Consider the following 11641-nt stretch of genomic DNA (forward strand, 5'->3'; position numbering starts at 1 on the left):
TGCGCAGTATTGCAGCACCTGCTCCTTCCAACCTTTGGCGTCCTGGCAAATTTATACTGAAAATTCAGCCCGTTTGAACAGATCAACAATGTTGTAAATGAACTGTCTGCTTCTGTTGGAGAAACCAGTTGTTGTATTAGCATTACATCAGGTCAGAGAATTTCTGAAACTGTCGGGTGTACAAGAGATCCCTCCCGCGCAGGAGACATCCTCATCCTGTGTGTAAAATGCCCTGGGGTAGATCTCGAAACTGCTATCATGTGATAACAACACGATTTACACCTAACCCAGTCTCCACATCTTTTGAGCCACGACCACTTACTGAGGGAGGGTTAACTGGTTCGCTTTTGTTATCAGTGTCCATTTTTATAATAGATATTTTCTTGCTTCATTGAGCAAGTTGGTCCTTCAACGTCCATGTCAGCACGAATCGGACAAGGAAACTAATTAAAATGAACATAGCCCCAGTTTGGACGATAAATGCAGCATTAGGATTCAGAGGCAAATAGACAAGTGTAGCTGACGGTCGCAGTCTGCAACAGAGAGTGGCGGGTAGCTGCTAGATATTTGTGAGAGGCTGTGAGATTTGATTTTAAATTGGTTCAATGGCTTAATTGGTTAAAGTGCTTGTCGGGTAAGGAGCAGCTCCCGGACCCTATTCTCAGCGGGCGTGTGTTGAATTTATGTTGTTTCTGTTGTCTGCGAATTTCAGCAACAAATAATAAACCAATGGTGGAGCGATTAAGCTCCGGGATACTCAAGAGACAAAATTAGAGAAGCGCAGATATCTTGTGGGGTTGTGGGGCTGGAGGAGATTACAGAGATAGGGAGGGGCGAGGCCACGGGGGGGATTTGGAACCATTTATTTGAATTTTAATATAGAGACATTGCTTAACCACGAGTCAATGTTGGTCAGCAAGCACAGGGGTGAAGGGTAATCGCGACTGGGTACTAGTTAGGAAATGGGTGGCAGAGTTTTGGATGACCTCAAATTTAAGGAGGATAGAACGTGGGCAGCCGGTAGGCATCGCATTGGAATAGTCAAGTCTAGAGGTAAAAAAGGCACGGTTGAGGGTGTCAGCAGCAGCTGAGCCGAGGCAGCGGTGCAGTCAGATGTAAGTGGAAATAGGTGATCTTGGTGAAAGAGTGGATGTGTAGTTGGAGGCTCATATTGGGGTCAAATGTGACACCAAAGTTGCTAACCGTCTATTTCAGCCTCAAAATGTTGGCAGGTAGAGAACTGGTCTGGATGGCTAGGAAACAGAGCTTGTTGCATGGACTGAAAACAATGGCTTCAATATTCACAATATGTAGTTGGAAAAATTGTTAGCTCATCCAGCACCGGATGTAGGACATCTGATCATTTGGAGACAGTGGAGGGTGGAGAGCGCTGGTGGTGATGTAAATCTGGGTGTCACCAGTGTACATGTGGAATCTGACGCTGTGTTTCCAGATGATGTCGCCAGGGTGCAGCAGGTTGATGAATAGAGGAGGGGGCCAAAGATTGCTCCTTGGTGGACACCAGAGTTAATAGTGCCACAGCGGGATGAAAAGCTATTGCAGGCGATTCTGTGGCGACTAGACGTTAAATGAAAATCGAACGAGGGGATTGCAGTCACATCCAGCTGCATAGCGGTGGAGACGCGTTGGCGAAGGATGGAGTGTTCAACACGGCAACTCCCGCAGCTAAGTTGGGAAGGACGGCGCGGGAGAGTTTACCTTTTGTCACAGTCACACAGGACGTTATGTGTCACTGTTGCAAGAATCGTTTCGGGACAATGGCAGGTGCGCAAACCTGATTGGACGGATTTAACCTTTGAGTTCCAGGAAAGATGGGCCGGGATTTGGGAGCCGACAACACTTTCAAGGGCTTTGGAGAGAAAAAGGAGGTTGGAGGTGTGGTGGTAGTTTGCACGGTGGAGCAAATGCACAAAAAGGATGGAACTTATTCATTTTAACAAAGAGCATTCCTTGGAATGATAGCATCACTTGCGGGAAATGATAACTAGCGACGTTTGGTATTCATTGAATTTCACGATAAATCAACCGACGATTCATTTCACTGTTGGATATTTTATTCCCAGTGTGTAGAACAACCGTGGCAGGGAATCGAAGCTGAGAATACCATCAATGAAATTATTATCCATTAGTGCATGGGGCTGCTGTGTTCTTGGTCAAGCAACTGAGCTTAAATATTCAAACACTGTGATTGTATCTGTTTCAGCTCTGTTATCTGCGCGGTACAGTTACCCGCTGCTCCTGGGTCTCAGGGTCTGGTTGTTGCTTTGGACTTTTACTGACCTAAATGTGTGAGGCCCCGTGTTCCTACCCCATTCCCTGCGCTTCCACCTCGCCGGCTCTGTATCTAACCCATGCTGTACCTGCCCCTGGAGTGTTTGATATGACAGTGTAGCTGGAGATTTACTCTATATCTAAACCTCTATACTTGCCCTGGGAGTGTGTGATGGGGCAGTATAGAGCGACGTTTACTCTGTATCTAACCTCCTGAACCTGCCCTGGGAGTGTGTGACGGGACAGTGTAGAGGTAGCTTTATTGTGCATCTAACCCCAGCACCTGCCCTGGGAAAGTATGGTGGGGCAGTGTCGAGGGCGAATTACTCTGTATTTAACCTCGTGCTGTACCTGCCGCAAGAGTGTTTGATGCAACATTATGGAGTGAGCTTTACTCTCCATCTAATGCCCTGCACCTGCCCTGAGAGTGTCTGATTGGGCAGTGTGTAGGGAGATTTACTCTGTATCTATCCCGTGCTGCACCTGCTCTGGGAGTGTTTGATGGGACAGTGGTGCGGCAGCTTTACTCTGTATCTAACCCCTTGCTATACCTGCCCTGCGAGTGTTTGATGGGACAGTGCAGAGGGAACTTTACTCTATATCTAACCACGTGCTGTCCCTGCCCTGGGAGTGTTTTATGGGACAGTGCGGAGGCAGCTTTACTCTGTCTAACCCCCTGCACCTGTCCTGGGAGTGTGTGATGGGGCAATGTCGATTGAGATTTACTCTGTATCTAACCCGGTGGTGCTCCTGCCCTGGTTTTGTTTGATGGGACAGTGTAGAGTGAGCTTTACTCTATCTCTAACCCTTTACTGTACCTTCCCTGGGAGTGTTTGATGGGACAGTGTATCGGGAGCATTTCTCTGTATTGAGCCCCCTGTAACTGTCCTGAGAGTATTTGATGGGACAGTGTTGATGGAGCTTTATTCTGTATCTTACCTGTGCTATACCTGCCCTGGAAATGTTTGATGGGTGCGTGCACGTGTGGTGGATTGAGTGTGGGCCCCGCTGAAATGACTCTGTGCCGGCCGCTTCTGTCAACAATACCGCTAGCCAGCTGGAAGTGAAGACCACCCTCCAAGAATTCCCGGCAGAGACACCGAGAGAGCACGGGCCCCAGCCCAGCGGAGACACTGAGAGAGCATGGTCATGTGGCCGGCCGAGTGGTCTCCGCTACGACCTGCCAAAGGGACTCGAGGACGTGGGGCCGGCTGAAGGGACTCCAAGGCCGGCGTTCAATCCGCCGAAGGGATTCCGAGGCCGGTGCTGAAGCGGCTGAAGGGACCGAGGCTTCACGTCGTCTCATACTCCCAACCAACTTTTAATTAATTTTTAAAATGTTTTTAAACTTTTAGACAACTTTGAAACTAATTAAACAATTTGGGAGAACTTTACATTTTAGACTCTCAACCGAAATACTTTAAAACATTTATTATTAACTTACATCTTTGACTTTTAATACATTTTAGAAATTTTTGAAATTGGTTAAACTTTTATAATCTATTATTGATTTACATCTTAGATTTTTAACAACTCTTAGAAAATTCTTAAAACGTTTTCACAACTCTTAGAAACTTTTGAATCGAATTGGGAACCTTTATCAACTTTTAATCCTTTAAAATAACTTTGGAAGTCACTTTCCAAATGCCTGCCCCCCGCCAACCTTGCCTCGGACCATCTACCATCAATGGCACTACCCGACGCTGAGCTTGCGGACAAAACTTCGCCGTCGGCAATTAGGCTTACCGAGCTGTGACTGTTCTCCAGTAGTCTTGGACCCCCTTGCCACTGGGCCAAGACCTTGTTCAGCTAAGCCCTTGAGGTTTCCCGTGTGCAGTGGCCACTCCACGTTAAAAGAACTCACGCAGAGGCATTTTCCACTCCGTCAGTATGAAGTTCGGGACCTGGAACACCAGGACCCTCATGGAAAATCCCAACAGCAAAAGGCCAGAACGCTGCTCCACCATAGTTGCCCGGGAACTCAGATGCTTTGACATTGACATCGCCACCCGAAGCGAGACACAGCAGGTAGGAGAAGGCCAGTTGAAGGAAAATGGTGGAGGTTACACCTTCTTCTGGAAAGGGAAACCAGAGGCAGAACGCCTCCTTCATGGAGTCAGCTTTGCCATCAAGAAGGATCTGGTCGACCGCCTCAAAGAGTCCCCCTGTGGGATCAACCAAGGCCTCATGACTCTCCGTATCACCCTATCTCGGAACCAATGTGCCACAGTCATCAGTGCGTATGCCCCAATACTCGTTGCAACAGATGAGGCTAAATAGAGTTTTCATTCTAACCTCGAGACATCCCTGTCCAATGTCCCCACGGGTGACGAATTGATCCTCCTGGGTGATTTTAATGCCAGGGTTGGCAAGGACACAGCCCTCTGGGGAGATGTGATTGGCACAGAGAGGGTAGGGAAAGCCAATTCCAGGGGTACCCTACTCTTGACAAAATGTCTAGAACATGAACTCCTCATTACCAACACCCTGTTCCGCAAGAGGGACAAATACAAGACATTGTGGCAACACCCTCGCTCCAAACACTGGCACCTGCTTGACGATGTCAACGTCCGAGCCAGGGATTGCAAGGATGTACACATCACCCACGCTATGACAGGAGCTGATGACTGCTGGATGGAACACCGCCTAATCCGATCCATCATCAACATTAACATTGCCCCAAAGCAGAGGGAACAGCAGAAGCAGTTCCACAAAAAAATTAATGCCAGGGCACTTTGAGACCCAGCTAAGAGAGCCCTATACAGCCAGCGCCTCACAGCCAATTTGGCATGCCTTGATCAACCTGAGACGTTGAATCCCCATAGCGCTTGGTCTGCCCTCCAGGCCTCTACAACCAGTGCTTGTGAAGAGACACTTGGTCACTCAACCAGAAAACATCAGGAATTGTTTGATGAAAATGATCAGGAGATCAAAGAACTAATAGATCGCAAGTGTTGTGTATGCATGCCCATTCGTAGATGCAAGTTTCACCAGTTGCGATGGGTATTGAGCATGTTTGTTCAGCCATGAACTCATTGAATGGCGGTGCAGGCTAGAAGGGCCGAATGGCCTACTCCTGCACCTATTTTCTATATTCTATGTTTCTATGACAGAGGCCTAAGACCAGTCGCTGCTGTTGCATGGACTTGTCAACATTTCCGTTTTTTGGGGTATATCCCAGGGTTTTCGTTTCTCTCTCAATGCAGAAGATTTACGGAGGTTAACAGACAGGTGGACATGCGTATGTGAGTAGGAAATATGAGGAATAGATCGCATCTTCTACCGAAAGGGCAGGAATAATATTATTCTCAGTCGTACTTTGTAAATTGCTGCTTAAATATTGTAAGGTATTAATTCTTGCTTATGCTAAATAAAGCCATATAATTAGAACGAATATGGTGTCAATGTTGAACAATTGAACAGACAGACAACGACAACAATGGGGGGTTCTTGAAGTAAAGGTCGGCCTTCTCTTTTACTGGTCAAATCCTGACGTGATGGTGGACCTTATTTAAATGGGCAGTCCTATTGGTGATGAAGGGCCTTCTCGTTAACTGGTCAAAAACTGAGGTGATGGTGGACCTTATTTAAACGGGCAGTCAGAGTGGTGATCAACGGCATCCTCTTTAACTGGATGAGCCTTGAGTTGATGATGGGATGTCTCCTTAAACGGGAGAGACTTGAGTTGATGAAGGACATTTTCTTTCACCGGGCAGTTCCTGAGGTGATGGTGAGCCTTCTTTGCCAGGAAGGCTTTGATGTGATGGTGGCTCTGTTTTTAAATGTGCAGTTAACATGTGCACCAGGAAGTGAAGTTCTGATGTCAGAGTTTGTATCAATTGGATTCACTATAGCAGAAGGTTTGCCTCATTGACACGATGAGCTCGGATTGGACATGAGGGGAAATATTTGAAAATCTAGCGAAGAATCATAATTCAAGGCTAGAGCAGGAGATGTTTTCCTTGATGGGGATGGAGAAGGAGATGAGCCAAAAACAGGTGAATAGATAATTTCAATATTTTTGACAAATAATTACATCAGTTCCTCGGAGTTGATTTTGGAGGTGTGTGTAGCGGGGCAGGGCAGAGGTGTTAAACAATATGGTTGTTAGTTTTGAATGGAAGCCGGGGTCTATGTTTGCTTTCCTTGATAATATTGGATATTGGATCTGCTTAGGGTGAAAGATGCATGATCTGATAGGCCTGTATTTGAAGAGCCAGCTTCCACATTAAATGAGTAAACTAGATGTGGGCCAGATACGATTAAATAATGGCCTTGGACCTATGGGAGCTACAATGGGTCTTATTCCTGAGAAAATAACCAGTGTAGGAGAGGTCAGAGTTTTACCGGGGACAAGGACATCAAAACTGTCAGTGAGTGAGTGGTGGAGCTGATCGACAGCTGCAGAACTACCTTGGAAAATGGAGAAGTTAGTCAGACTGCAGTGCCCAAAAGTAGTAAGTGAATTGTGGAGAGATTTTTCACATGCGTAGATGCAGCTAGAAGTGGTGTTGGAATGCAATAGGGGCTGTGGAAGGTGATCGATTCACGAAGCTGCCGGAGATGGCCTTGTATGTGACCGCAAAAAGCGAGCCAACTGAGTTGGCAAGCTTGAAGAAATCAAGTTGACAATCAATGTGCTCAGACTGTTGATTTAACATTTTTGTTCTTGCTCATTACTAAAGTACTTTTACAACAATGGGTCATTCTACCGTACATCCATAAGTGCATTTAGTGGTGCGAGGGGTGTTGGTTTGAAAGGGGTTAACTGAATGTGTTTGTTCATTGACTGTAATTGATATATACCCCATAGATTAATTAAATGTGTTTGTTCGGTGACTGTAATTAATGTACCTCTCCATGGACCATAATTGTATTACTGGAGAGGTTATCTCTTCTATTAATACGGTGAACATCTCAATGTGTTGTACCACAGTACCACAGTCTCGCAGCGAGCATCAACTCCGGCATTCACAGCAATCAGCGGCTCTAACGAGAGGAGAAGAATGTATTTAAGAATCAGTGAGTTTACAATACTAGGGTTCGTTTTTGAGATACAAAAGATATACTAACCGCTTCTGGCTGTGGTCGGAGTCCCTGGTAAGTCACTGTGTCCAGCTCTCATGTTGTAGATCATGTTTAACTGTGTGACTGCATTACCTCATTGAGGTCAGAATATCCAGAAATTAATTGACACCACATATTCTCTCTGGATGTGGGGCTGACAATGCTCTGTGATTCCCGAATGTGACGGTGTCACATTCACCCGTTGACTGATCTGAGTGCAGTGAATAGAAAATATCACCTTTTCATCTTTTGTCCATGTGATAGGGTCTGACAGAGAACTGACTCGTTTGCTAATTTCTAGCATAAGCAATCTCACTGGATGATTCTCTTAGCGTCTGTGTTTGTAGAGTGCATTCTATTCAATCGGACAGATGTGTTCATGGGTTTCCAGAATCGATCACCGTGCACTGGGAACAGTGAATTATACCAAGTGGGGAAACCAGTCGTGGCAGAAAGCTCAGAAACACACCGTGAATGTTCGATAATGTCCATCTTGATCCAGATCCAGTCTGATGACCCCCTTTGTACAATCTCTTTCCCAGCATAAGTCAGTGTTCTGGGAGGTTAGGATGGGATTACAAATTAATTCGTGATTGAATGTGTCTCCCATTATAGATCAATGGATTGATTTCCGATCATATCTGTGAAGAAGGAATCCCCACCCCGTGTCCATCAAGCACAGTTCAGGAGAATCTCTCAATGAGACCTCTTCTGACTCTGTCCCATCTCTTGCTCTGCTTCCGTGCAACTGATTCTTGTTGATTGGCAGGGAGTACAATGAATGGTGAAATCACTTTATTGATGCAAATTCACCGCGTCAATTGGAGTTCCATCAAATCTCAACCACAGATAAAGAACTCTGGATTAGCGCTGACCTAGTTGGATTCGGATATTTAATTAAATCTCAACCACAGATGTAGAACTCCGGGTAAACAAATCATCTAATTGGATGCAGAGATTTTAACACACCACAAGGTGCTAAATTTAATCTCTGTTATATTAAACACAATCACAAAAATGTCTAATCACACAGCAGTGGACAGTTTGATCTTTGTGCGATTTTTTAAATGGAGCGATTAGAATTAGCCCCCGGTTATACACCACCGCCCATTGCCTTCACATTAATGCGGGATGTAGAAGGCTGGATTGGTTCCACTTTGCCCATTTTACACCAGCACAGATAGATATAAATCGACTGAGCATCAGCAGTGAGAAGGAAACGTCAGGTGCGGGCCATCCTCAAAACAGGACTGGTCACAGCATTAGAACATTTATAGTCGAGATTATTTGAAACCTTTTGGAGGATCGGTGAGTTGAAAGTCATCTAAAATGTTATTTAATAATGTGTTATTTTCACGGGATGTAATATGTCAGATTTAAGTGCATGTGGAAGTATTGCTCTGTTTTATGACATGCTTTCACACCAGATATATTTTTCTCTTCCTCACCTCAATCAAATGATCCTTTTTGTGCCCTGATACGGCGTGGGATTGCCCTAAGCATTCGGCTCAGAGGGAATCACAGACGAGTTTAAACACAATACCCAAAGTCGCTTTGCTCCCGTATATTTTGTTCATGCTCTTCCAGGGTCTATCTCAAGGGTCAATGACTCACTCTCCGCCGGTCACTGACTCACTCTCCCCTGGTCACTGACTCACTCTCCCCGGTCACGGACTCACTCTCCCTGGTTACTGATTCACTCACCCCCGGTCAGTAACTCACTCTCCCCGAGTCACTGACTCACCCCCCCCCTGGTTACTGACTCCCTCTCCCCGGTCACTGACTCACTCTCACTGGTCACTCACTCACTCTCCTTTGGTTACTGACTCACTCTCCTTTGTTGCTGATTCACTGTCCCCTTGTCACTGACTCACTGTCCCCGGTCACTGACTCACTCTCGCCGGTCAGTGACTCACTCTCACTGGTTACTGATTCATTCTCCCCCGGTCACTTACTCACTCTCACCGGACGCACTCCTGCAATTTCTGCCGCTGAATTACGGCCCATAATGACTTACCAAGACATTTCAGCCACAGTCCAATTACCCAAACTAACTCCTGATTGGGTGCAGACTGGGAACAGAATCCCAGAAGGTCGATGGTTCCAGGGTTCCTGCAGCAGTAGGCAATGATTTAACAAACCTGGAGATGAGGGCGAATGCCACTTCAATATTGATCCTCTGATTAGATGGCACATTACTCTTGCAATATTAAATCCCATGCCCCGGTTCCAGTTACTATTCTTTGCTGATTGGTGAGTTGCACAGTTTGCATTGTACATCCAGTCTCAAGCAAAAAGCCCTTTCTCTGGAACATTATTAAATTCCATCACTGGACGCAGTAATAAATGTAGAAATTTTACCCCAACAACCTTCAACCCGCTGAATTCACTTTCGTCCTGTTATGTTAATTTCCTTTTGATGTCCCTTCCTCACAGCTAACTCAATGACGATTGTGATCCTGTCTCGGGGAAAGTGTGGTCTCTCCAAATGCGTCACTCGCTACTTGGTGGCCATGGCAGCGGCGGATCTAATGGTTGTTATCACTGACCTGATATTGAGGCAGATTCCAATTGTTCATCGTCTGTATTTTGTGCGAGAAATCCGCATGTGTAATATCCACGCCGTCCTGCTTTATGTAGCCACAGACTGTTCTGTCTGGTTCACCGTCACTTTCACCTTTGAGCGATTCGTGGCAATTTGTTGCCAGAAGCTGAAAACTAAATATTGCACTGAGAAAACCGCGGCTGTCGTTCTTGGAGCAGCGACTGTGCTGAGCTGTTTAACGAACATTTTCTGGTACTTTATGTATTTACCTTGGTACAGGTTTGCCAATACCCCCTGGTTCTGTTACGTGAGTGTTCTTGTTATGATTTCACGTTTGTGGGGAACACTCGAGCTTCTTCATTCTATTCTCACCCCTTGCATCCCATTTGTTCTGATTCTGCTCCTCAATGCTTTAACCATCAGACATATTTTAGTGGCCAGCAGAGTCCGCAGGAGACTACAGAATCACAGCAGCGAGGGGATTGCCAGTGACATAGCGATGGAGCGACGAAGGAAATCCATTATTTTACTGCTTATTATTTCAGGGAATTTCGTTCTGTTATGGGCTGTGTTTATGTTGTTTTCTATTTGGAACCGGTTGTTATATTTACTTTATGCTACTATACATCTACCTGCTTACATGAAAGAAATAGGATTTATGCTCCAGCTCCTGAGTTGCTGCACAAGCACTTGTATTTATGCCGTGACCCAGAATAAGTTCAGAGAGCAGTTGAAGAATGTGGTGAAATGTCCGTATCTCCGAATTGTTAAAATAATTAAATGGTGAGACTGAATGTAGAAGATGCAGCATCAGAAATCAACATGATGTACGGAAAGGAGCGAAGCAGGAGAAGGCCATGGTGAATATCCACGGTTTCTCATGTAGAAAACAAAATAAACTCAATATAGATGACATTGCGGCAGAAAGGAAACGTTACCTGATGTGGGGACGTCGAGGTTTTACACAATCACATATTACACAGACGTAGTTAGCATGGGTTGACAGAATAGTATCACGTTACGAGGACATAATTAACCTGATAAAATACACAACACACCCGAACCTTTCACGGATTTTGATCTAGATAGCATGAATATTCAAGACGATAAGGTTCCGACATGCGCTGAAATAGTTCGTAGGATTACATAGCACATAAGCAGATAATTCGGGCCATCGTGCATTTGCCAGCTCTTTGAAAAAGATATCCAATTAGTCCCACTCAGCTGGTCTTGCCCCATAGTTTTGATAATTTTACCTTTCAAATATTTATCCAATTCCTTCGTGACTGTTAGTACTGAAGCCGGATTATCCACCGTTTCAGTCTCGTCATTCACGACAATAATTAGAGGTGTCCAAACAACTCTTTATTTCCCCATTAGATTTCTTGTCAGGAATTTAAATCTGTGTCCACTGGTTAGTAAGCCTCCAGCCAATGGAAACAATATTCCTCGATCTACTGTGCCGAAACCATGCATGATTAAATCTATTTAAACCTTCTCGGTACTGTTAAGTAACAATTCCGCGAATTCTGACAGCCTCTTTTTAATTGTACCGTTTAGTTCATATTGCTTCTCCTCATTTGTACCTACAATATGCTTCACTGCACAATTCTCTGCTTCAAATCTCCACTGCCATGTTTCTGTTGAAGTCACTAGCCTGACTATGTCCACCTGGATTCTGGTACGTTCCTCCCATTTTACTACATTCGCAACTTTGTGACATTTGCAAACTTGGAT

General features: G+C 45.2%; 1 protein-coding gene across 1 annotated transcript; it reads left to right on the top strand.

Annotated features, from left to right (window-relative positions):
- Window positions 1-9803: 9803 nt before the first annotated feature.
- Window positions 9804-10691, top strand: LOC139240528 (probable G-protein coupled receptor 139). Its single transcript, XM_070869072.1, has one exon. The coding sequence runs from the start codon at window positions 9804-9806 to the stop codon at window positions 10689-10691; it is 888 nt and encodes a 295-aa protein (XP_070725173.1).
- Window positions 10692-11641: the final 950 nt, after the last annotated feature.

Source organism: Pristiophorus japonicus, chromosome 32 (assembly GCF_044704955.1).
Source record: "Pristiophorus japonicus isolate sPriJap1 chromosome 32, sPriJap1.hap1, whole genome shotgun sequence".
NCBI lineage: Eukaryota > Metazoa > Chordata > Chondrichthyes > Pristiophoridae > Pristiophorus > Pristiophorus japonicus.